Source organism: Kryptolebias marmoratus, linkage group LG9 (genome assembly GCF_001649575.2).
Source record: "Kryptolebias marmoratus isolate JLee-2015 linkage group LG9, ASM164957v2, whole genome shotgun sequence".
NCBI lineage: Eukaryota > Metazoa > Chordata > Actinopteri > Cyprinodontiformes > Rivulidae > Kryptolebias > Kryptolebias marmoratus.
In genome coordinates this window covers 8865512-8891263 of record NC_051438.1, presented here as the reverse complement: position 1 = coordinate 8891263, position 25752 = coordinate 8865512, and the positions used below count along the sequence as shown (strand labels likewise).

The following is a 25752-nucleotide window of genomic DNA, read 5'->3' as shown; positions in this document are numbered from 1 at the left end:
TCGGAGCTCAGCTGGTGGACGGCAGCTCGGGCTCAACCATGGCAGTTTCACCTGAGAGTGGGAGCTAAAGTGAAGCAGCGTTAGGTGCTCAGGGCTGACAACCACAGCGAGGCGTGAGCCCGCACACTGCGCACACTGCGCACATGCCGCTGTCCTGCCGCTAACTACGCTGCGACACTCCGCTGTCGCCGGAAGCCCAGCTGCTGATGGAGCACATCCGACTGCCGAAGGTAACCCCGTCTGCAGTGATTAGCTGCGTGTTTCCCCCCCCATCGACGCCGAGGCGGAAAAGCAGATGAAACCACAGGGTTGGGGTCAAAGGGCGCGAGCTGCGCCGACGTGGCCGCCGCAGCTCGGACCCCGGCGCAGGTTTGACCGTTCTCCCCCCCCTCTCTCTCCAGGTGGAGAACGTCAAGCTGCTGGACAAAGTGACTCCCAGGAGGAGGAGCAGGGTGGGGGTCCTCTACCTGACAGCCACCCACAGCATCTTTGTGGAGAGCGAGGCCGGAGGGCGCAATGAAACATGGGTAAGGAGCAGCTCAGCACATCAGTCACTTCATGTGTGTGAGTCTATTCAAGAGGCAGTGTGTGTGTGTGTGTGTGTGCCTCCATCCATCAGGTGCTTCACAGTCTGGTGTGCAGCGTGGACAAACAGGCCCCCTCTGACTCCGGCTGTCCCCTCATCATTCGCTGCAAGAACTTTCAGGTTCTCCACCTCAGCATCCCCAGAGAACCGGACTGCCACGACGTGTACCTGTCTCTGCAGCGTCTCTCCCAGCCAGGTGAGCTCGGGTTTGACGACACTCACGTCGGTGTAGGATTTTAGGACAATACGGTCCTCTTCCTGTAGGATGGGTGCTGAGTTATCTCCGGGCGTTCACAGTAGCAGGGTAAAGAAAGTCCACCCTCCTTTCAGGTCTGGGGTTTATGAAAACAATGGTCCGGTCTTTACCGTGTTCTAAATGATATAAATCTGACCTCAAGTGCACAGAGTTCACCGTGTCGTCATTTGTTACCCCAAACTAAAAAAAGCTCTCAACTCTCAGTAGTTTTCTTTATGACTGTATCAGTCTCACATGGTTGTGGAGGAATTTTAGCCCACTCTGCTTTACAACAATGCTTCAGCTCATTGAGGTTTAACATTCGTTCCTAGACGGCTCTCTTAAGTTCCCATCCACCAGCAGAAATCAAGACTTAGACCAAATGTCTCGCCTTCTGTCGATGTTGGGAGTTAAAGCCAATAGCTGGTTTAAGGAAGCTGCCATTTTTTTTTTTTTTTTTTTTCAGAACCAGCGTTACGCACCCACAATGTGAGGTTTTAGGTCCAGCCTATGTCCAGCACGCAATCATAGCGTCACATGAGTTTTTCTTTTAAGCATGAAATAACCAATTACAGCTAAATGCGTTAGAAAAAGAGGGTTTTGAACGTTCAGCAGAAAGGTAAGATCTATGTCAATCAACAAACTATCAGAGGTGGATTTTTATTCATTTATTTTTTTTACCAAGGGCAAAGTCCTGATTGTTGATGTGGAGGGGCCAGAACCTAAACTTGTGCTTGACTGGTCCAAGCTTCAGCCTCACATTGGACTCCAGAATACTTTAGTTCAGAGGTCCCCAATCCCCGGGTCCTGGACCGGTACTGGTCTGTGGGTCATTTGGTACCGGGCCACACAGAAAGAATAATTAACTTACATTATTTCCTTTTTTTTGTCTGAACGACATTTATTTTGAAAAATGACTGGATTCTCTCCACTCCATCCGTCTCTGACTCCCTCTTGATGCGTGTCAGAACGCTTATCGAGGTCACGTGATCCGTTACCGCTAAAAACAAACCCACAAGCAGCAAAATGAGTAAAAAACAAACGTCTCTGGAAGCCCTGGATGGGATTGTCTGGTTACTGAGAAACAGGCTCAGGGCTCCACTGATTCAGAGTTATGGTGAGTTGTATTCTTTGTGCACTTTATATTTGTGGTGTCTCTTATTTTGAAGGGCGTGTTTAAACAGAGAACATCAGGAGGAGGAGAGGCTGTTATTCATGTTGATAACACAACACCAGCTAACAAAGCTGCAAGGACACGTTGGATTTATGTTTATTATGGTTTAAAAAATACCCCCGTTTTCATGCCGGTCGTATCATTTTATTTTGTTGTATTTATCCGCCACACCTTTAAAGGCCGGTCTGTGAAAATACTGTCTGATAATGAACCGGTCCGTGGAGCTGAGACCACTGAGTTAGTTTACAGAGGAGTTCACGGTCAACTGCAAGGTGTCCAGGTCTCGTGTGTCAGCAAAACAAGTCCAAATCATCACCCCTCCACCTCCGTGCTTCACAGTCGGGATGAGGCGTTTGTGCTGATATGCTGTGTTTGGTTTTCTCCAAACATGGCGCTGTGCATTATGGGTAAACATGTATACTTTAGCTGTGCTGTAATCTTCCCGGCAGCCGTTCAGAACAGCGCGAACGAGTTCAGCCTTTTTCTGACTGTCCTGTCGTGAACTTGAACCTGCCAACTGAGGCCTGCAGACTCCTGAGGTGTCGTTCTTGGGTCCTGGCCGCTACTTTTCCCTTTTAAATCCTTTGGAAGCACCAAGGGTGGGCGTAGTTTTCACACACAAACTTTCCATGTTATTTTTTTGTTTATTAAATAATGACACAGTAGAATCTGCTGTGTGTTTTCATAAACCTGAGGTTAGATTTGAATCGTTTTAGAACCCGGTAAAGATCCGAACATTTTTAACGATGTCCTGATATGTAAAACCCTAAGATTAAAAGAGGGTAGTTTGTCTTATTCTCACAACTGTAAACGAGTGGGAAACTAATAGTCCGTCACATTTTTAACTGCTTGGTACCCTTAAACTGATCCAAAGTGGAGGTCCTGCTCATCAGACGATCCTGTGCCTTGCAGAGAGTTACGAGGAGCTGTACTGCTTCTCCTATCAGCCTAACGTCGATGAGGAGGTCAGACGACAGGAATGGGCCTTCTTGGACCTCAAGGCTGATTACAGCAGGATGGGACTTCCAAACTCCCTGTGGAAACTGTCCCCCGTCAACCAACACTACAAGGTCAGCTGACCTCGGCTGAGCGCTTTTTCTCCTAACTTGGGCATTGAGAGTATCGAGAGTGTAGTTTTTATGTGTGTGTGTGTGTGTGGTATTTTTTTATTCTAAGGTGAGCAACTCTTACCCTGCCGACCTGTTCGTACCCGAGTCTGCAACGCCTCCGGTCATAGTGGGCAGCTCCAAGTTCAGAAGCAGGGGCCGATTTCCTGCCCTGTCGTATTACTCTAAAGGAAATCATGTAAGTTACTTATCTTTTTTGAACTTCCTACGAAATATAAACGTAAGAGACATAAAGCATCAGTGGTGTCTCTGAGAGTCTGCCTGAAATGACACCAGCCCCACCGTCAAACTGCCTCCTTCCCACCACAGCACTGATAAGAAATGTACTGATGTTTAAATCATTTTTTTATTGCTTTGCTTGGCCAGTTTTTGTCGCAGAAGCATGAGACTTCTTTGTTAGTGTTGACCTCCCTTGTCAAGCAGCCAGATGTTAGGCTTTCCGATACTTTGAGGAAGACTTCTGTGAAAAAAAAAATGAGGTGGAAAGTTAGTGTAACAACATTTAGCCTGACCTCTCATCCTTTGCTCCGTTGAGAGAGTGGATGATAGCTTGAGTCCACGAACATCGCACTAAAACAGAACATGTCCAGTTTTTTAACGTTTGTTTGTGTCTGTCTGCACTTCTGCATCATGGTTCCACATGGAGAAAAAAAAGAAGGGCCTAAAAATGTTAATGTTTCTGTGGGAGCTTAGGTAATACAAAGGATACTGTTAACTTTTACAAAACGATTACAATTTGCTAGAAAACAAGGAAAATAAAGCCTCATGAATCTAAAACCTTTTTTTTTAGTCATTTGGGTTAGAAAATAATTCTTTAGCCCAGATGTGTTTTTAGTTTGAACCTGGCCAGGACTACCACAGCGATTGTCCTGTCAATGAAGCACAGAGGTGGCAGTTTCATGTTGTGGTGCTCCATGTTAAAGTAATAAAATCTATACTTCATAGTGACTCATGTGACTGCTGTTTTATAAACCTTTACATCATGGACGGTTCCACATTACATGCTTTTCCTGTTTGAAGTGCAAAAGGCAGCACAGGAAGTGGTACAGTTAGCTGCTGCTGCCACTGTTTCTTATTATTTAATTACTATTTAATTGACAGCGGCGCAGATATTTGTAGGGTTCTCGAGAACCACTATTAGGTTTTTGGAGTTGTTTTAAGTCAGCAGCAATCCGCTCGAACTAGCCGTTAGCTCGTCAGATCGGTCAAAATTAAACTGTTTCTCCAAACAGAGGTTGTCCAGAGAGCTATCTACTACAGGTAAGATATTATTTATTCATGACCTTTTCAAATATCCCATTTCAAAACTTTTCAAACCAAGGTTCTGTGTTAGGAATAACTCGCTTCTCTGAGTCACTTTCAGCTGCTGACTTGTGTTGTGAATTTGGCAGTTTTATATTATCCAAAACAAGAAAAAGAAAGATCATTCCTACCGATTTTAGGCCGTGTTTGATAGTTAGTTAGCTTTGTGTGCGTGAGGTCAGCTTCCCAGAGTTCAGAACCCTGTTTGTTAAGATCAGGTAAGCTTCACTGTCATAGTTTGATGGCCAAAAGGAACCATCACCACAAGCTCTCTGGTCCTTTTCCTTGTTTCTAAATTAGGGATATAAGAAACCTTGTGATCGATTGATTTAAACTCAGCTTAAAGGAAAAGTCCTGTAAATTTGTGTTTAATGTTGATTTTTGTCTTTGCTCTGATTATCCAGTAAATAGATTCCTTTTAACTCATGTGTTGCTCAAACCTCGTGTATGAAGCTGAGCGCCTCCTCCCTCCTCCCAGGCCGCCATCTGCCGCAGCAGCCAGCCGCTGTCGGGCTTCAGTGCTCGCTGCCTGGAGGACGAGCAGATGCTGGAGGCCATCTTAAGGTCCAATCCCCGCAGCGACTTCATGTATGTGGTGGACACCAGGCCTAAGGTGAGCCTGGTGTCAACACAGGCCTTGCAGTCCTGTGCTGTGTGTTCAGAGGGGCTTTGTTTCACCAGCTGCGTGTCCTCGCAGTAAAAGCTTTCGAAACAGCCCAGCTCCGAGCTGCCTGCAACACATTGTCTGTGAAACGATGTCTGAAATGAACTAAACTAACTCTGTGTCTTGTCGTTCTAGCTGAACGCGATCGCAAACCGAGCAGCAGGAAAAGGCTACGAGAACGAAGACAACTACTCCAACATCAAATTCCAGTTCATGGGCATCGAGAACATTCATGTAATGAGAAACAGCCAACAGAAAATGCTGGAAGGTATTTATCTTGTCCTCCTTCAGATGAGACCGATTATCACCCGCTGCCATAAACACTTCAATTCAGTTTATTTATCTAGTGCCAAGTCACAACAAAGGTCATCTCAGGACACTGTACAAAAACATATACATTAAAAAAGCCAATTAGTAAAAGTTATTTATCTAAGGAAGCCAACAGACTGCGTTAAATCTTCACTTCGTCGCAGTCTCCCATCCTGAGCAGCACATTGGTGACAGTGGGAAGAAACCTCCAGCAGAACCAGAACCAGAACCAGGCTCAGGACGGGCAGCCATTTGCTTTGACTGTTTGGGGTTTGAGAGGACAGGAAAGAGACACAGACAAACACAGAAGGACTGATCCAGGTGGAGTTTCTGTTGGAAGAAAGACAAAGAAAATCATGTTAATGATAGAAATAATTACAGTAGAGAGACTAAAGACAGCAGCAGAGAGGACATGTGGACAGTTTGTCCTCCAGTCTGAGTCTATAGCAGCAGAACTAAGGGAGAGCTCAGGAAACCCAAACCAACACTAACTATAGGATTTATTAAAAAGGAAAGTCTGAAGTCTAAATATTTGGGGCGTCAGTGGCTCAGGAGGTGGGGGTTCGTCCTGTAACCAGAGGGTTGCTGGTTCGAGCCCCCGCTCCGGCTGTCTCAGCTGCTGTGTCCCTGGATAAGACACTTCATCCGCCCTGCCCACTGGTGGTGGTCAGAGGGCTCGGTGGCACCGGTGTGATGGCAGCCTCACCTCTGTCAGTTTGCAGTTTCCACCATCAGTGTGTGGATGAATGTGTGATGATTGTAGTGTGAAGCGCTTTGGGGTCCTTGGACTAGATAAAGCGCTATATAAGTGCAAGCTATTTACCATTTATTCAAAGTAGACATGGTGTCAGCCTCACAGACAGAAACTGGAAGTTGGTTCCAAAAGTTGGTTTAAAACTCTGGCAGAGGAAGAAATTCTTTCTTTCTTTTAGATGTTAAATGTGTTCGCTGCAGAAGCCGTTTGCAGGCTGCAGCCGTGCATTAGTGCCTCTTCTTGTGCTGAAGCAGGAGGAGACCTCCGCTGCCCCTGTGATTTGTATACGCGCTCACACAGAATGACCCCTGCTGCAGTCTGGCCTCAGATGAGCCCACTGGAGAGTTTCTGAGCATGGTTCAGGGGCGCTGCTTAGGAGGGCTTTGATTCCATCTGGATTTTATTTCGGAGCTATTTTGGTGTCCCAGAGAGGACATCCCCGGACTTCACCCTTTCCAACAAAGACAGACAAGAGGCCGTGAGAATGATGCGATATCAAGTCAGCAAACCTTTCTCCGTTATTAGCTGTAATAACTCTTTGTCCCCTCTGGCAGCACGAGAGAAGCCTTTAAATGCTCCGCGATAGAAACCGACTCTTCGTCGTCTGCTGGCCTCTTCATACCCGACTGCACACTTCAATGAGATGTCGAGAACCCCCCCCACCTGCCAGCATTAACGTTACTAACTGTTCACCTAACCAAAGGCTAAATAAACCTGCTGACCTGCTCGTCACGGAGGTCTGCTCCAGATCAGCCAACGGGTGCTGCGTCAGACTGTGCTGAAGAAGCTGGGACTAAATTAACAAAACAAAAGCTCAAAGCTAAAATTAGCAGAAGCTAAACTTGGCGAAACCAAAGCTTAAAGCGGAAGCCAGCAGAACGGTAGCTAAAAGTTAAAGTTTAGTAAAACAATAACAAATAATTAAAATGAGCAAAATAGCTGAAAGCTAATATGATATAATATATAATATAATATAATATAATATAATATAATATAATATAGCTACAAGCTAAAACCAGCAAAACGGTACTAAAACTGTAGCTAAAAGATCAAAATAAAGCAAGTATGTTGAAGTAGATTTTAAAGAACAAAGGATTTAAACAGATCTGCATCCATTCTTAAGGGGAAAAAATTGGAATAAAGCTAAATAATTAAAAAAGTGCAAAACTTCTAAATACCAAAACTCAAAGCAGCCATGAGCCAATCAGGCGGGACGTTTTGATACCTGAATGGTTGAACTGCCTGAAGAAGTTGGTCCAAAAAAAGGTACAGAGGGAAATATGAACTGAAACATCCCCAGGCTTCACCAGAAGGGCTACAGCTATTTGTGCTTGTAAATGATTAAAGAAATAAGCGCGTGATTAAAAAAATGACGGCGATTTATGTTGTCGAGGGTCATGAACTGCAACGAAACTTTTGAAGACGGCATCAATCTGGTTTGGTCTCTGCTCAGTCTAATATTTAGCTCATCAGATTTAAAACTCCTAATTGAAGCCATTTGAGAGCCATCTACAACAGGTAAGATGTTAGCTGTTCATAACCTCAGCACATTTTGAGGAATAATTACAGAAAAACTGCATTGTTGCACAAAAGCTCCCCGCCAGCTGGAGGAGATTTATAAGAAGAATGTTTTTTTCTTGTGTGAGTAACTTTGAAAGAAAACACTTTTTACAAATAAATTAGCTGAATTTTGGTTAAACTCTACTTCTCGTATGGGTGACCACCCCCTGTTTCTGTTATCGGTGCTTTTATTGCAGCCGTGCGTCATTTTGTCGACCGTACACTTCTGTCCTCTGACACTATATTGACTAGTTGTTGTTTGTTTTTCTGACTCACCCAGTACACACGTTCTGTTTTTCAGCATTTGCTAAGTTTTCTTTGAATCTACTTGACAGTGGTATGAAAACGTGGCTATCGTCTCCGCTCAGTGTTCGAGCAGCGTAGATAGCTTCGGTCATTTCGTAGTGGTGCATTGCCACCGTAAAACAAAGTGAATCATCATAGGATTTTTAAAAAAAAACAACAAACCATGCACTAATTCCTCGTACGAATACCTGGAGTTCTGTGGGGGTCAAAGAGACGTTTAATAAAGTCCAGTGATCAGGAATGCTCCATGAGACAGCTGTGTTGTGCTTTCAGTGTGCGAGCTGCGGTCCCCCTCCATGTCCGACTTCCTGGAGGGTTTGGAGAGCTCAGGCTGGCTGAGGCACATCGAAGCTGTTATGGATGCAGGCGTCTTCATCGCCAAGGTCAGTCTGGACTCTAATCCCCTCTGTCTGTGTCACCATTCCCCTCAGTATTGTGTGTTTGTGTTTGTGTTCCTAGATGTATGAGATAGGTGCTGTGAGGGGAAAAAGATGATCAGCTCTGCAGGCAGTATTTATGTCGGCTGCTTACAGCTACGAAGGAACGGTTCAAAATGTTAAAAATCCCAAATGAATCTGATGAGTGGATGGAAACTTCTCACTACAGCTGGACACTGAGGATGTTTTGTTTCTGGCGTGTGTAGGCTGTTGCACTGGAAGGTGTGAGTGTCCTGGTTCATTGCTCGGACGGGTGGGACCGCACCGCCCAGGTGTGTTCAGTGGCCTGTGTGCTGCTGGATCCGTTCTACAGGACCCTCAAAGGACTCATGGTAAATACGCCGAAACATCTGCAGTTTAATTTAGCTTGCAGAGTTGGATTACATCTCAGAAGCTGCACTTTTTAAAGTTGGATAAGCTCAACCGAAGTTATTTGATCACAATAAATGTTCATTCTGGCTTTGACTTGTGAAACAAATTACATCAAAAGTCATTACCACACACTGGACGACATCTTTTTTTTTTTTTTTCCGACATTTGCTTTTCTGCCCGCAGGTCCTGATTGAGAAAGACTGGGTCTCATTCGGACACAAGTTCTCTCACAGGTTTGTTGTGAAAGGCGCCAAGCGATGGATCTGTCACCTGGTTTGAGTGTTTCTTGCCTCCACCGGCCGCTGTCTGTCTCCACGCCCTCTCCAGATGCAGCCACCTGCTTGGAGACCCCAAAGAGGCGTCCCCCGTCGCGGATCAGTTCCTGGAGTGTGTGTGGCAGCTGACGGAGCAGTTCCCCTGTGCCTTCCAGTACAACGAGAAGTTCCTCATCGCCATCCACAGCCACATCTACTCCTGCCAGTACGGCAACTTCATCGGCAACAGCCAGCGCGAGAGGACAGAGCTGAGGTGAGATAAACGTCGTCGCGGAGGGTCGACTGGTCGAACGGAGTCGACTCTTTTCTGAAATAGAAACGTGCCTTTTTATCGCCCGCCACCTGATGGTGCGTTTTGGTGTCTTTTGCCAAAATATTTCATGAACCACCAGCAAGATTTGAATGAAACTCTTAAAAAGTAATCACTGGATGTACATCTACAGCTGATTAACCTTTGGAGTCGATTCAGCATGGCTCCCACAGCTAACAGGAAATTGGCAATAACTCAATCAGTTTTACAGACACTGAGCTACAGTTACACGTGGTAGTAGCTGAGACTCATCTCGCAATATCCCACAAGACTGGGCTTAACATTGACTCAGTCATTTCTCAGCATAAGGTGATCTTAGCCTAAAACTCTGGCACGAAAGGTGGCGGGCGATATGTCTTCCTTCAAGGAATGCTAGGCCTTTAATAAAAAAATGTTTGTTTGTTTTTTTTGACCCACTGCCGTCCGTGAAGAGTGCGAGAGAGGACCCACTCCTTGTGGCGTTATCTGTGGACGAACCGTGCAGACTTCACCAACCCCCTGTACAGACCAGACCACAGCCAGACTCAAGGGCTCCTCAGGCCTTCTACCGCCCCCTACTGTTTCAAGTAGGTTCTCACCGCACGGTTACTGACACACGGTGGCGAATACTGTGGTTTTATTCATGTTTGATGGAGGTTTTTCCACGGATACATTTTTAACATTTATTTCTTGCGTAGATTTTGGAGAGGGCTCTACAACCGCTTCGACTTCGGCATGCATCCTCGGCAGTCTGTGGGGGATTACCTGCGGGCCATCCAGGAGGAGACGCAGCAGCTGGAGGAGCAGCTGGCCTCGCACAAGCAGGTGCCGCAGTTCCGCACAGTCATGCTGCGAATCGTTCCTCACGAGGATGAAAAACTATAAAGCATTCACATCGCCCGCTGCCCTTCGCGCCGTGATCTAATGATGAGAGCAGACGGAGTTGTAGCCGTTTCAGGTCAAACTTTGAAAATAAAGTTGTGCACAGTTTCATGTGAGATCTCGCGAGACGTGTCGGCTCTCAAATGTGTTGAGGGGGATTCACAGCTACTACCACACCAAATTTTGGCTGGGTAATGGTAAAATTGACTGAGTTACAGCCATGTTTGTGTTTTCAAAGTTCAGTTGACTGTGATGGCCGTCTCAAATTAGGGTGACTCCAAAAGGTAATCAGTTGTAGATGTACATCCAATGACTACGTTCTGAAAGTTTCATTAAAATCCATCCACTGGTTCATGAGATATTTTGCCAACAGACAAACAAACAAACACAAAAAAATCAGGCATAGGCAAAACCCTTATCGCCCTCTTGCTGTTGGTGGCAGGTGATAACAAAAGTTACCTCCAGGGCTGTTTTCTGGTTGTAAAACACGTTTGTACTTTGTGTCCTCCACAGAAAATCTCCCAGCTGGAGCAGGAGCAGAAGTGGGGTGTCACCTGGGCAGCAGCCGCCTTCGATCGGAGCCCCACAATTTGGGCTCTCGGTACCGACCTGGCTCTGGCCAACACTCCTCAGGACTACACCGGGGGCTTCGCCACCGGCAGCCCCCGCACGCCCAAAGCCCCTCCGGACAGCGGCCTGATCTTCCCGCCGCTGCAGGACTCGAACAAAACAGCCGAGTCCAACTTGTCCAACGGCAGCGACCAGGAGTCCGGGATCGCGGACCTGAGCTGCCGCTCGCCTCTCAGCGAGGACAGCGCCAGGGATCCGGACTCGGATGAGGCGACGAACTCCGCTGCCTGAGCTGACCAGCCGCCCGCTGAAACCACATTCACACTCGCATGACGAGCAGATGAATCAGTTGGACCTAAACTTCAGTTTAGATGTAATTTTATGGACAGACTTGTAGCGGACCACATACATTCAGCTTTTAAAAAAAAAAAAAAAAAGGTTTTAAGAAACATTTTATTTAAATGTCTTCTGAAAACCGAGACGTAAAATCAACTTATGAACACCTCTAATAAGCCATAGAAATGTTCGTGCCTGCAGACGGTCTTCCATTGATTGAATCGATGCTTAAAAGTTATAGTTCAGCTCTTTTGAAAGGGGGTTCTGTGGAAAGGTTATGAACAGTTATTATCATACCTGTTGTCAGTAGCTTTTTGAATGGCTTCAGTTTAGAGAAATAGTTGAATTCTGACCAAAGCATTTCGATTAAAGCACCCCACCTGGAAAAGCACAGTTAGGCAACAACTTGATGCATCACCACCGTGTGCCGGTGCTAAAAAAAAAAAAAAAAAAAAGGCGGTTGTGATGGTTACATCAATTCTTCAAAATCGTTCATTTTAACTACAGTAGACGTCATACTAGAGACTTCTCTAGTATGAAGCGGACTGAGGTGGGTAGGATGTGGGCAACAAAATAATGTGCGCAGCCTGGAATATAGGTTTGCAAGCTATGTGCATGAAAATAGTTTTTTTTTTTAAATTGGCCATGTTTTGGTCCTGCTCACCACTTGATCGTAAAAATTCAAAACTTCAAGAGGAGAATTTTCCTAGTTTCTTGCAGTTTTGAGTAACTATCTAGTCTCCAGCAGCTGCGGCCCAGTCAGAGTCTGGCTCTCCTGTGCTGCCAGAAACTGACGTGGACAGTTGACGTTTGAATCAGCCACTGTAAAATTTTGGAGATTTAAGTTGTTTTTAGGACAGGAGGTCTTGACCCCACCCAAACTAGCCGTTATCTCATCAATCCAATCAGATTTTATCTTCCTTCCAACTGAAGCTGAATGACATATCTGCAGCAGGTAAAATATTAATTGTTCATCACCTTTCCACAGAACACCATCTTCAGAGGATCCAAACTCACCCTTTTAAATATCTTGCTTTGTTGTACAAACATTTTAGTGATATATATCAGCTCACTTGAAGCATGTTTTAGCCAGGTAAGGTCTGGGAAAATTTGTCCTTGAGTTCAGGATTTATTAAATCAAAAGGATTAGACTAAAAGATAAAATAAAAACACATGAAACTAATAACAGATTCAAACAGATCAGTCCAAAGAGTTTAGCTGCTGTTGGAAATCATCCCTCTGCAGCACCCTGCACCACCTTGCCGAGGCTAATATAATAAAACAGGGTATCGTCATAAAGGTAAAGTATAAAACATGCTGAAATGAAAAGACTAAAGAACTGTTTACAAGTGTTTTATTTTTCAGCACCAGCTGTAGTGCATGTCTGCCTTCTGAAACATATAATCACACTAAAGGTCATCAGACCTCATATTTTTGTCTACTTGTGCTATCTTAAATGTGGAACTTGCGTCGGAACTGCTTATTTTCTGTCGTGGATCAAACATCAACGTGAAAGCACTCCTGCAAATGAACAAAGAGACCATCCAGTGAAGCATGCTCAGATATTTTTGTACTCTGACCTCCTTTTTTTGTTCTCTGTAATCTCGCTTTAAATGCTTGTTTTTATGTTTTGGCAGAGAGTTTAAAGCAGCAGAATCACATTGATTGTCGTCTCTGTTTATATACGTATATAAAGCTTCTTTGGTTTACATGAGGGGAAAAAAGGGGCATTTTCTTTATGTGATCTCATTGTAAATTTCTGCTAGTTGTACCAGTATTCTTGTGAAATAAATCCTTTAAAGTCTGTCACATTGTTGTAACGGTTGTTGATTAAGTCAGTAAATGAACTGAATGATCCAATTCAGTCCAAATATAAAGAGAACAAGAACTGATTCTGTTGTCTGTAAATGTTTGGGCACTAAAAACATATTTTGACTGCAGAAAATCTAATTCATTCCTGCTTTACAAAGACAATGAAAATAAGCCTTTCCTCTGGTATTACTATACTTTATTTCTACACAGTCAGCTGAATTCTTTTATATATTTATAAACCAATATTGTTATGACTTTTGGTAGCAGGACATACAACGTAGACAACATTCGCTCACAAATGTTACCATAGACTTCCCAGAACTTTTCCAAACTAGCTCTTCTTACTTCCACAATCTTTACATAGGCTATCTCATACAATTTAGATATGAAAGAGCAGGCTTTTTTATCTCCTTTTATCCAGTGTATTGCTTACTACAAATCCCCCTTAGAGTGCACACATCCAAACTCTCATTGACTTCCACTGTATCTGAGCTCAGAGTTTTCTTTTCAAGACTGGAAGGGAAGGGTCTTTTTTTCAACTAAAAATTGGCAACTCTGACCAGAAGCTTCTGCCACTTCAAGTTCAGTTTTTCAAAACAACTTAGAGCTGTTGGACCGTGACTGTTTAAGGCAAGGTAATCAGAACTGAAGAGGTTGAACTACCTGAAGGCAACATTGCAGATGTCCAGGACAGCTACAAGTACCTTGGTATACTGCAGACAAATGGCAACCAGGATGAGGCTGCAAGGAAGTCAGCCACAATCAAGTACCTACAGATAGGGTTCCTCTTTCTCCTCTTCCACATTGAGTTTCTGCTGCCTGAGACATTCTCTTAACAGATCATCATTGGGGGCTTTCTTCCTGATGTACTCCAGGATCCAAGTTGTTTCATCCTGTAATAGTGGCTCTGATGCTCACTAGTCCTCTGCCTCCCGCCTTTCTCTTAGTATACAGTCTTAGGGTGCTGGACTTACGGTGAAACTCTCCTTGTATTGTGAGGTGCTTTCGTGTCTTGATGTCAGTGGCTTCCATCTCCTCCTTTGGCCAGGTTATTATACCAGCAGGGTATCTGATGACTGACACTGCCTATGTGTTGATGGCCTGGACTTTGTTCTTACCATTCAGCTGGCTCTTCAGGACCTGCCTGACTCATGGAAGGACAAGCCACTGCACAGGATGTACCAAAGGTAGATTGAGGAAGTGGCTGATATCAAAAAATCCTACCAGTGGCTAGAAAAGGCTGGACTGAAGGACAGCACAGAGGCGCTAATCATGGCAGCACAAGAGCAATAGAGGCCGGGGTCTATCATCCCAGGCAGGACCCAAGATGCAGGCTGTGTAAATGTCTCTGAGACAGTCCAGCACATATAACAGGATGTAAGATGCAGGCAGGCAAAGCGTACATGGAACGCCATAACCAAGAGGCTGAAATAGTGTACAGGAACATCTGTACCGAGTATGGACTGGAGGTCCCACAGTCAAAGTGGGAGACTCTTTCTAAGGTGGTGGAGAGTGGCAGGGCTAAGATACTGTGGGACTTCCAGATCCAGGCTGACAAACAGGTGATGGCTGAAAAAGGCCGTAGTGATAGATGTAGCAGTCCCAAGCAACTGTGACATCAGGAAGACGGAGCACGAGAAGCTGGAGAAATACCAAGGGCTGAAAGAGGAAATAGAGAAGTTGTGGAAAGTCAAGGCCTCAGTGGTACCAGTGGTCATCGGGGCGCCATATGTGTGTGTGTATACGCATGGCTTCTAACCAAACTCTTCTATCATAGAAAAGTGTCTTTCTGAAAAAGAGGAGAAAAAATAAAATAAAAAACTGGTATCAGAAAGTTATTCAAATACAAGTTTAATTTTAGGTCCAACAATAATTTTTGCGTAAATACATTCATGAAAAAAAATATATATATATTTATTTTGTCTAACAGGTTATGAAACTGCTGAATAGATAAGACGACGTGACGTAAAGACGCACGCACGCTTCCGTTTTTTTTTTTTTACGTGGTGACGTCGTGACGGCTCAGTCATGATGGCAGCCGACGGTTGACATGAAAACGGTGTTGAATGTAAAGTGTTTCAAAGTTAGCGGAACCCCCCGGTACCATAACACAGAACATAGTAACAGTTCTCAGAGAGCACACGCTTTAAACACACAGCTGCCCGCTTAGGGGAACGGTAAGTTAAAGAAGCATTGCTGTGTGAAAGTGTGTGTCTCTCTCTCTCTCTGGGTGTGTGTGTGTGTGTGTTCGCCTGCTGTATTCGTCTCTCATGTCTCACACACACACACCTCCATGAAATTAGTCGAGCTAGCTGTCGACTTGCAAAGTGAGCTAAAAGTCCAGCCGTGCCTCCTGCTAGCATTAATTTTCGCTTCGCCCTCCAACTCGCCGTAGTTAGCCGGAGTGCTGCTGCTGCAGAGCTAATGTTTAAACTCCTGTAAACACAGCTGATGTCTGTGCAAACTCATCATACGACCTGTAATGTAGAGGCTGCTGCACACTGCTCCGACTAAAATCAAAGAAGAAGTGCTCTGGAAGTAAGTGTTTCGTGGTTCAAAGCAGGTTGTGTTTATTTTTTAATTTTATTTTTTTCCTCTAAATGCTATGTGCTGCCAAGTCAGTGCACTGTGCAGCTATTTCATCATGACTTCAATTATCTGCAACTCACAGCCTCTCTTCTTCTTTCACTTTTTTTTTTTACACTTGAGAGAGATCTCAAACCGGACTGTCAGTGTATTGGATCTGATTGTGCATGCTTTTATTTCCTCTCACTCACATTGATGTAATACACTTTTGCTTGTCTTAGCAAAATAAGGCCTTCTGTCATCTCTAAATTGTTCAAAATCTGTCATCTCTTCATTGGTTACCTGTTACTTTTACATTTAAATTAAAGTCTTGGGCTTAGCTCCTCATTACATTTTAGATTTTTATCCACACAGTGCTGAAAACTTAGATTTTAGTGTTTTCCAGCAGAGGATGCAAAAAAAAAACAACATTTGAGTTTCCAGACTTTTTTTATTTTCCAAAACTACAAATCCAAGTCTCTAAAAGTTGCTGAAATGAGCAGGATAGTGTTAAGACTGGTTGTATAAAAAAGGCTAACATAGTAACCAAAAAAAGCACATTTTTGGTGAATTTACCATTAGGATTACCTTCTAGAAACTGACAGTATTTGTAAATGGATAATGTATAATCAGTGTCATTTCATAAAGCAAAATGCAGTGGATTTAACTTTTTTAGAAAAGCTTACATTTTAAAAAGTATTTTATTTTTTTTAGCAATAGGAATTTTCAGAACCATATAAAACATGATATTTTATATGCAGTTGAAATAAATTGGCTCTATTTAAGGAAAAGATTGATTAAACACCTCTTAGCCTGTAACGCAGTTGTTTGCAGCAGCGTATTACAGGTAATTTGCAGACATTTTGGCGTCCAAAAATCCAAAAACAAGAAACCTAACTTTCTGTTTGGGGAAAAGTCTGGATTTTCTTCATGGAAAAAAAAAAAAAACGTGTCGAAACTGTTGTTTTTAAAGCCGTAACCTTTAACTCTGACCCTCGGATCATGTAACCAGAGATAATTAGTGTTTCTTTATTTTTGATTTAAAACTCACAGAATCCTTGATCCTTTCAAGAAGTCGCACATCGACTGGAATTAGCTTTAAAAAAAAAATTTTTTTCTTTAAAAAGCGCCTCCATTCATTTTATTTATTTTGAGGTCTTTTCTACACGCTTACTTATTGGTTTGTTGTTTTCTCCTGTTGTATTGGGTTTTATTTATTGCACTGTGAAGAACTTTCAGATTTTTGCTCGAGACAGCTGTCGTATGAATAACCCTACCTTTACTTCTCACTGTAATCCTGCGTGTGCCGTGCTGGGTGAAGTGGCACTATGCCCGCAGCTACTGTGGATCACAGCCAAAGAATATGTGAGGTTTGGGCCAACAACCTGGAGGAGGAGCTGAAGAGGATCCGACAAGTCATCCGAAAGTACAACTACATTGCAATGGTGAGCGGCGTCCCTCACACACACACGCACGCTCGCCGACACTCGCAGGTCTCGCAGGCCTCACGGTGCCTTGTCTCCCCGCAGGACACAGAGTTTCCAGGTGTTGTAGCGAGACCTATCGGAGAGTTCAGAAGCAACGCCGACTACCAGTACCAGCTGCTGCGCTGCAACGTGGACCTGCTCAAGATCATCCAGCTGGGCCTCACGTTTATGAACGAGCAGGGCGAGTATCCGCCTGGCACGTCGACGTGGCAGTTCAACTTCAAGTTCAACCTCACGTAAGGCCCCTGTCCTGTCTCCGTCTGTCTCCCTGTCTGCTCATTGTTCAGTCGCGTGTTTCGTTTCCTGTTCGCAGAACATCCCAGGAGCCGCCGCACGGGTTTTAATGAACTCTCAGGAAGTAATCGTTGGGTGTCGGCTGATTGACTCTAGTAGTCAACCCAAATTCAAGATGGCCGCCACAGCAAACCGAGCTCTGTAAACACAAAAGTGGCTACAACTCAGTCAGTTCTACAAATATCGGGCCAAAAGTTGGTGTGGTAGTAGATGAGAGCCGTCTCCAGCACGTACTCTGAGCACCAACAGATCGCACAAGATCTTTATTTAAAACTTCAACATGCACGGTGGCGGGCGACAAGCAGTCCTTAAGAGAAGGCTGGCTTCACGTTCCTGTAGCGTTTTTATAATTCAGAAGAGAAGATCTTTGCTAATCGCTGTGTTCAATCAGCCCTGTGACAGATCGTATAACGCAACCATCTAAAATGTGTTTATTAGTCTTAATATAGTTTTTTTTAAACTTCCATAATTTTGTTGGTACTTTAACCACTGTGGTTTGTCTTTTAAGAGCTATTTATTTCACACAGGACTTTAAAGTTTGTTATGAAGCTGCCTAAACTGCAGCTAAGACAGGGTAGCTTCACGTAGTATAAATTGTTTACTTTAGGACTGAAGCACAGAGAGTGAAGATTTCCAAACAGGTGAAATATTTCAGTAAAGAATCTGTAACATAATTGGCTACAAGAAAAAGAAAATTCTTGCCATAGTTTCACTTCATACCTCTCTGTTTTTGTGGTTAAAACTGAGAGATTTCTCAGCATCTCAGTGGAAATACATTTCTGTGTTGTTTTACCCTCGTGGGTTAATGAACATCTCAGATCAGAAACGTTGTGGCTCTTGTCTGTCTTTCCATCAGAGAAGATATGTACGCGCAGGACTCCATTGAGCTTCTGACCACTTCAGGGATTCAGTTCAAGAAGCACGAGGAGGAAGGCATCGAGACGCTTTACTTCGCGGAGCTGCTGATGACCTCTGGGGTGGTGCTGTGCGACGGAGTCAAGTGGCTGTCTTTTCACAGGTAACCCTTTGTGGACACGTCCCTGCTCTGTGTCCCTGGTTCAGCACTGCTGCCGTGTCAGTGAGCAGCTAAGTTTCTCTATTTTCATTTTTGGACAAACATTAGTCTCATGTCTGCTCAAGTCCATTACTTTTCACTTCTTATTCAGTTCAGATGAGCCCCTAATTAGTCAGGGTCTTCTAAAATTACAAATTAAACTAAACTGTTCATAATCTTTTTGTTAAACGAAGAAAACCCAACAATAGTCATTGAAATAACTTGAAACGGATGAAAGTAATAAAAATACTACAAATCAACGAATGAAAATCAGTCATTGCTTTTGAATTTTGGTTCAACAACAAAAAAAAAAAACTAATGAAACTGACCTCGACAAAAAGGATGGGAAACTAAACTTAACATTTTGTTGCTCAGCCTTTTAAGTCAATCACTGCGATCAGGTGATTTCTGTCCCTCTCTCTGAGACGTCTCCACCTGTCCTCAGGTGTTTTGTCCCTCTCCTCATGAACAAACTGCTCCATCTGTCTCAGGTCTGAAGGGTTCCTTCTCCAGATGTTTCAGCTCCTTCCACAGATGTTCATCAGGATTTAGGTCAGGGCTCAGAGGTCACTTCAGAACGGTCCAATGTTTGGTTCTGAGCCATTCTTGCTGTTTTGGGTCATTATCCTGTTGGAGGACCTGTGACCTGTGACTGACACCAAGCTTTCTGACTCTGAGCAGCACATTTAGCTCCAGGAAGCCTTGATAGTCTTGAGATTTCATTGGACCCTGAACAGATTCAGGACCTCCTGTGTCAGAACCAGAACAGAACCGAGCCTCCTCCATGTTCCTCTGTAGGTTCAGGGTTCTTCTCTTTGTTTCACAGAGCTGATGGGACTTGTTGTCAGAAAGCTCCAGTTTTGTCTCATCTGTCCAGAGGACGTTGTCTCAGAAGCTCTGTGGGTCGTCAGGATCCAGGGAGGTCGTCTCCGGTCCTGTGGACCTTAACCTTCTGAATAATCTGAGCCGCTGCAGTCAGAGGAACATCCAGCTGCTTGGAGACGGTCTTATAGTCTTTACCTTTAACAGGATGTCAGTAATTGTCTTTCTAAGCTCCTGAGACAACTCTGTCCCCAGCTTTCTGTGCTCCATGTTCAGTGAGGTACACACCATGATACCAAACAGCCCTGTGACTACCTGTCACCCTTTAAACAGACAGACTGACTGATTACAGGACTGAAGACACCTGTGATGCTGATTACAGGACACTCCTCAGTTTAACATGTCCCTGTGGACAGATTAGTCTTTTCTAGGAGTGCCATCCTTTTTGTCATGGTCAGTTTAAATAGTTAGTTTTTTAAAACTAATTCTGTTGAACCACAATTTAAAAGCAACAACTTGTTTTAACTAGTTGATTTTACAATCAGTTTTCTTTGTATTACTTTCGTCAGTTTCAAGTTATTTCAGTTTTTCTTTCTTTGACAAAAGGGTAAAAACAAATTTGTCTGTATCTGTAATCAGATGATTTGGTATTCTGCCTGTACGAACAGAAGCCTGCCCACATGTCCACACAGCAAACATGAGAGGAAAAGGGTCCAATAAGTCGACTCGTCCCGACAGTTTGTCTTGGCAGAGTGGAAGTGAGAAAATGTTCCGACGCCTCTTGATGTGCAGCTTATAAACCTTGTTAAGATGTGTGTGTTGTTTTTTTCAGTGGCTATGACTTTGGATACCTGATCAAGATTTTGTCCAACGCCAACCTACCCGAGGAGGAGGTGGACTTCTTTGAGATTCTCCGCTTGTATTTCCCAGTCATTTACGATGTGAAGTACCTGATGAAGAGCTGTAAAAACCTGAAGGTGCTTTGTTACCTTTTTTTAAAAAAAATTTGCAGCAAGAAGCACTGAGTGTCCTCTGAGTTCTTTAAACTGTCGCACTTTGACTTCTTTGTAGCCGGTTTCACACTTCAGCTTCTCTGATCCTTTTGCCCTTTTCGCACTCCGGGAACCTCCGAAACAGGGCGACAGGCAGATCAGGCTCAGAAGTCCAACTCATTATGCAACAGAGCAACACAGATGTTTTTTCCGCTGCATTTCTACATGTGGATGTGCACCAGTGGGTACTTCTCTTGAAACAAACAAGCGTAGACTGACCCTAAAGTCTCCCGTAGGAGCTCTGAAACTGAGCAAACAGCTGCGTTTACACAAAGAGATTTGGTTATTTATTATTTACTTGTCTGCAAGACAGCTGACATCCTGCTTGTGTGGCGATGACTGCCAACCCAGTCAGAATAAATATTACCTAAACAGGTTGTGGATATCAGAAATTTGTGTTTAGCACTACCTGCAGGTCCTGGTTAGTGTCAGCCCTTGGTGCTGCCGCGGCTCATAGACTTCAGGTTAAGCCTTGAAAAAGTTTTAAAATCCAATCACCTGAGAACGTTGCTTTTGTATATTTCTACACAGCTCGATATGCTCAGAATTATGCACCTTATTTCCTGCTGACCTAAACGTCTCTCTCAGTTTGCTTGTCAGTGGCTGCATTTGAAGGAACTTCCTGTGGAGCTTCCTACAGGAGAACATGCCGTCACAGGATCGTGCTCCGGTTGCGTTCCAGCTTCAGATGGGAACGCTGAAGGCTAGCCCACGCGTCGTAGATAAATGAAAATGACCTTTCATCAATTTCCGCACCGTGTATCTGTGGTTGTGTCACAGAAGTATCAGGTCCAGGAGAGAAACTCAAACCGGCACAGCAGCTCCACCTGGAGGACTCCAGGATGTCCCCCAGGTCAGATCCACGTCTTGTGATGCCACGGACCAGCTCAGCTTCTTCTTCACCGAAACAAACTGGAGCAACGCCCTCGTCGCTGCGTCTGAAACCCCTGTTCACTGGTCCATCTCCTGCTCCATGCCTCCATCCCTCATGGACAAGACTCCCAGATTCAAGCAGAGACTCAGTCCTGACCCAGAGGGAGAATTGCCTCTTTCTCATCACTCACCGCTTCACGCTCAGCTGCAAACAGAGCATGCTGACAAGACCCTGAGGTCCCCAAACCAGACACCCTCCCCTCCAGGACTCTGCCTTCAGGTTCTGTCCATGGAGACTAGGGGCAGCTCTGGTGGAGTCCAACTCGCAGAGGGAACGAGCTCAACTTTGTGCTGAAAATGCACACAATAAAAAATAAAAAAAATCACACTACGAAATGTTTATTATTACTGAGGAGTTCAACGTGTAGCAACGGTTTCCACAATAACATCGTTTTGCCTGTTCGTCAGACTTGTTCCTAATGAGTCCAAGAATCTCTTGCAGTGGTGTGTGTGTGTGTGTGAGGGAGCTGGTAACTGCAGAGTGCATCCTGCCTTTGCTCTTGGTGTTGTTTGTATTTGAAAACGTCTCTCCGGTCTTCCTCGGACGTTACGCGTTGTCGTAGGCTGACGGTGGTCATCTTTGTTTTTCAGGGCGGGCTGCAGGAAGTAGCTGAGCAGCTGGAGCTGGAGAGGATTGGACCGCAGCACCAGGCCGGCTCCGACTCTTTACTCACAGGCATGGCGTTCTTCAAAATGAGAGAGGTACGTTCCCTTTGAGACTCGAGTCGGGTCTGAACTGAATACAGTTGATTTAATAAATTAAACTTCTTTATAAGTTTTCATGCTGCACCCCGTTTTAGGAGGCGCGGCCCTCCTTGGCTCCACAAGACTAAAATAAAACTGTAATAGAAAAAATATGTGGTTTAAAAAAAAAAGGCCTCAAATGGGTGTTTTAGCAGAAATATTAAGTACCTTTTATTAGTGAGGGCTAATGATATTTTCCCACAGTATTTGGAGCCGGGTAAAGGCAGAGAAGACGACAAAATGGTGGAAGTTGAGGAAGGTGTGAGGAGTTCAGAAAGGAGCTGTTAAAGGCTGTGGGTGGTAAGAAAGAGCTTCCAGGTGACTGGACTACTGCAGTCACAGTGATTAGAGAGACAGGAAGGAAGGTACTTGGTGTGTCATCTGGACAGAGAAAAGATGAGGAAACCTGGTGGTGGAATAGTGAAGTGCAGTTATCCAGGAAGAAATGGGACAGTGAGAGGACTGAAGAAAGTAGACAGAAATATAGGGAGATGAAACATAGGACAAAGAGGGAGGTAGTAAAGGCAAAACAGGAGGCGTATGATGAGTTGTTCAAGAGGCTGGACACTAAGGAGGAAGAGACGGGACTTGCATCGACTGGCGAGACAGAGGGACCAGGCTGGAAAGGATGTGCAGCAGGTTAGGTGTGTTAAAGATGGAAATGTTAATGTTCTAACGAGAGAGAAGAGTGAGATGGGAGGATGGAAGGAGAACTTTGAGAAGCTGATGAATGAAGAGAATGAAATGAAAAGAAGAGCAGAGGCCATAGAAACTGTGGACCAGGAAGTGGAAAAGATTAGTGAGGATGAAGTTCGGAAAGGTTTAAAGATGATGAAGAAGGGGAAGGCTGTTGGACTTGATGATATTCCAGTGGAGGTATGGAAATGTCTTGGAGAGATGAGGTTTTTGACTCGAGTGTGATGTACAGAGTTGTAGCAGCTACAGGGGAATTAAGTTGATGAGTCACACGATGAAGATCTGGCAGAGAGTTGTGGAAGCTAGACTTAGACAAGAGGTGACTGTTTGTGAGCAGCAGGATGGTTTTATGCCAAGAAAGAGCACCACAGATGTCATCTTTGCTTTGAGGATGTTCGATGGAGAAGTACAGACAGGGTCAGAAAGAACTTCATTGTGTTTTTGTGGATTTAGAAAAAGCATATGAAAGGGTGCTGAGGGAGGAGCTGTGGTTGTATGAGGACATCTGGAGAGGCTGAGAAGTTTGTTAGACTGGAACAGGACACGTATGAGGACAGGAGGACAGTGGTGAGGATTAGGAATGAGGTCATCAGAGGTCCAGCACAGGTTGAAGGACTGGGAGATTAAGTCAGAGAGGCCAGACTGAGATGGTTTGGACATGTCCAGAGGAGGGACAGTGGGTATATTGGTAGAAGAATGTTAGAGATGCAGCTGCCAGGAAAAAGACAAAGAGGAGACATATGGACACAGTTAGAGAGGACATGGAGGGAGTTGGAGTGAGGACAGAGGACACAGAAGACAGAGTTAGATGGAGGAGGAGGACCCCTGATAAGGAGTTTCTTAATCTTCAATGATGCTGATTTTAGGCATTTTTCTGCTCTGGATATTCAAGAGGAGAAAAACGAAGACTTGAGTGACTTCCTAATGTTACCGTTATGTAATGTTACAATATGCGCTAGGCTTTTAAAAAACATTTAAATTTTATTTGTCAGCTGACAGTTTTCTGACACACACAGGTCTTTTTTTTAGTCTCTAACCCTTCACTCTAGTTCCAGGAGAATAATATCCCCCGTCTGTCCTCTTTGGTTCAAACCAGCTGTTTTTCCTTTTCATGTGAGTCCACGTGACCTCGTGGACTCACATGATGAGTGAACGGTTTGCACCTTGTCAAACCACGGCTCGATATGAGATGAACGTACAGTTTGTACAACTCAAAAACAAGCCCGGGTCGCAGCATTTTAAGGACTGAAAAGGTTGTAAAAAGTTAGGAAGGGTCACAAGTCCCTCCTTAGGGGTCATGACCCGCAGTTTGAGAACCAGCGGCGTAAACAGTTGCTGGTTTCCATTTGCTCCTCATATTTGGACGGGCTTTGGGTGCTGCAAGTTCATGATTCATGTAGAGAGTAAAAGTTATTTATAACATGCCCTGTTAGCAGGTGAGGTTGGAAACAAACTGCTCAAAAACGCCTCCAAATCATAAAAAATGTAGAGTTTGGATGGTGCAACGAAACCTCCTAAAACTTCAAAAAGACCACTCGCGTGTCAGGAAATGGACCAGTATGTTTTTTGTTTACTGTACAAGTTAAATAACTGTCTGTTCTCCGACGTCCCCCCCCCCAGATGTTCTTCGAGGATCACATCGACGACGCAAAGTACTGCGGCCATCTGTACGGGCTGGGCTCGGGCTCCGCCTACGTTCAGAACGGGACGGGAAACGCCTACGAAGAGGAGGCCAACAAGCAGCAGTCGTGACATCGCTCTGAAACTCTGCCGTCCCGCCGCGCGCGCACACACACACACACACACACACAGAGTCAGCGCGGCGCTGAGGCCAAGCCGGACGACGATCACGGAGGAGCAAAAGCAACATCCATACGCATCGTTTAGCAAGCTGTTTCCCATAGGCTCCGCTCACCTTAAACTTGAATGCGACGACCGAGCGGCTCATGGCTGTCCTCGCCCCGTGCCGCAGCTGCATGCGTGTGAGTTTAGTCTTTTATTCCCCCGCGGGGCGGCACAGGCAGCGTGGCCCGTTTCAGCTCGGTTCAACATGCTTGGAATAGATGAGGGGAGAGGAGGGGGTTTTAGTTTTCCTGAAGTGTTCTGTAGACATGTTTTGCACTTTAAAGCTGATTTTATATGGAAAGCTGAACACGTGATGTGTGTGTGTGTGTGTGTGCGCGCACGTCTCCTCTCTGTTGCCTTTTGTGTTTCAGTTTTACATTATCAGCTCTCACCACGCTCAGCCTTAATATTAGCTGCATTCTTCTCTTTTAAACTTTTAATTTATTGAGTAGTTCGACACCAAGACGTCCTGGTTTCCTGACGATAAAAGGAGCTCACTGAGTGTGTTTACCTGCACTTGAACCTTTTTGTTGTTGTTCATATAAAGATTGCTGCTCTGATTTTCACTGTGAGACATCAAACTTGTACATCCTTCTCTAGAAAAAGATGTTAATATAAATGAACAGCTTTTTTTTCTGTTTTTTTTTTTACCTTTCTGTCTTTGTTTCTGACAACTCAGTATAATAACGACAGATTATTATATGCATAGGAAGAGTTTTCGTTCGAGGAGTGTGTTATTTGTGCACGTAAACACCCTCACAATCAGCTCTATAGAACTATCCAATGCAACAAAACCTTTAAAAACAAATCAGTCTCCAGCTGTAGGCCACTTTAAGCTGCTCTGTTAGAGTAGATTTTGAGTTTTAATTCGTTTAGTTTAAGAAAAGAGGAAGAAGTTTTACTCCTTGCAACTAGTTACCACATTTCAGAGTGACACTTTTGTTTCCTCCCGTGTTTTCCAGCCCGCTCATGGCGCGTCCACAGGCTGCATGTACTGAAACGTTTGAATAAATGCCGTTTGTTCGAGTCCCGGCCTTACATAGGTGTGCGTTGGAGCGTAGGTTGTGTATCCGTATGCATCCAAAACACACACGTTCTCTTTCTGCAGCCCGTCTACCACACTGTAAAAGGAGGAAAAGAAGAATATGCAATCTACGAAAGAAACGTTTTTAGATTTTCTTTTTTTTTTTTTGTAAATAAAGGCTTGAAATTTTTCTACCATTCCAACGCTCCAGGCTGTGGCGTCTTTTTACCGACAACTCACGTTAAG

General features: G+C 44.4%; 2 protein-coding genes across 5 annotated transcripts; both read left to right on the top strand.

The window, feature by feature from the left end:
* Positions 1-12839, top strand: mtmr7a (myotubularin related protein 7a). Its single transcript, XM_017419798.3, has 14 exons — positions 1-230; positions 402-527; positions 620-782; positions 2908-3065; positions 3172-3300; positions 4903-5037; positions 5224-5356; positions 8291-8400; positions 8661-8786; positions 9010-9059; positions 9154-9354; positions 9843-9977; positions 10089-10215; positions 10786-12839. Exons 1-14 carry the CDS (start codon positions 207-209, stop codon positions 11131-11133), a joined length of 1965 nt encoding a protein of 654 aa, XP_017275287.1. The 5' UTR covers positions 1-206; the 3' UTR covers positions 11134-12839.
* Positions 12840-15007: 2168 nt separating this feature from the next.
* On the top strand, positions 15008-25705 carry cnot7 (CCR4-NOT transcription complex, subunit 7). 4 transcript variants are annotated; one of them, XM_037977413.1, is made up of 8 exons: positions 15008-15167; positions 15479-15528; positions 16877-17000; positions 17085-17278; positions 18193-18354; positions 20045-20189; positions 21789-21899; positions 24258-25705. In XM_037977413.1, exons 3-8 carry the CDS (start codon positions 16884-16886, stop codon positions 24387-24389), a joined length of 861 nt encoding a protein of 286 aa, XP_037833341.1. In that variant the 5' UTR covers positions 15008-15167; positions 15479-15528; positions 16877-16883; the 3' UTR covers positions 24390-25705. The 4 variants fall into 4 exon arrangements, with proteins under 4 accessions (XP_037833341.1, XP_017275174.1, XP_017275173.1 ...); XM_017419685.2 differs by having other exon boundaries at positions 15439-15528; XM_017419684.2 differs by lacking the exon at positions 15479-15528.
* The last annotated feature ends 47 nt before the right edge of the window (positions 25706-25752 follow it).

Excerpts from the sequence above, each read along its gene's own strand:
- mtmr7a (XM_017419798.3), top strand. The coding sequence starts at position 207 with ATGGAGCACATCCGACTGCCGAAG. Across the intron at positions 231-401 it reads AGCACATCCGACTGCCGAAG|GTGGAGAACGTCAAGCTGCT; the intron begins GTAACCCCGTCT and ends CTCTCTCTCCAG. Across the intron at positions 10,216-10,785 it reads AGCTGGCCTCGCACAAGCAG|AAAATCTCCCAGCTGGAGCA; the intron begins GTGCCGCAGTTC and ends TGTCCTCCACAG.
- cnot7 (XM_017419684.2), top strand. The coding sequence starts at position 16,884 with ATGCCCGCAGCTACTGTGGATCACAGCCAAAGAATATGTGAGGTTTGG. Across the intron at positions 17,001-17,084 it reads AGTACAACTACATTGCAATG|GACACAGAGTTTCCAGGTGT; the intron begins GTGAGCGGCGTC and ends GTCTCCCCGCAG. Across the intron at positions 21,900-24,257 it reads CGTTCTTCAAAATGAGAGAG|ATGTTCTTCGAGGATCACAT; the intron begins GTACGTTCCCTT and ends CCCCCCCCCCAG.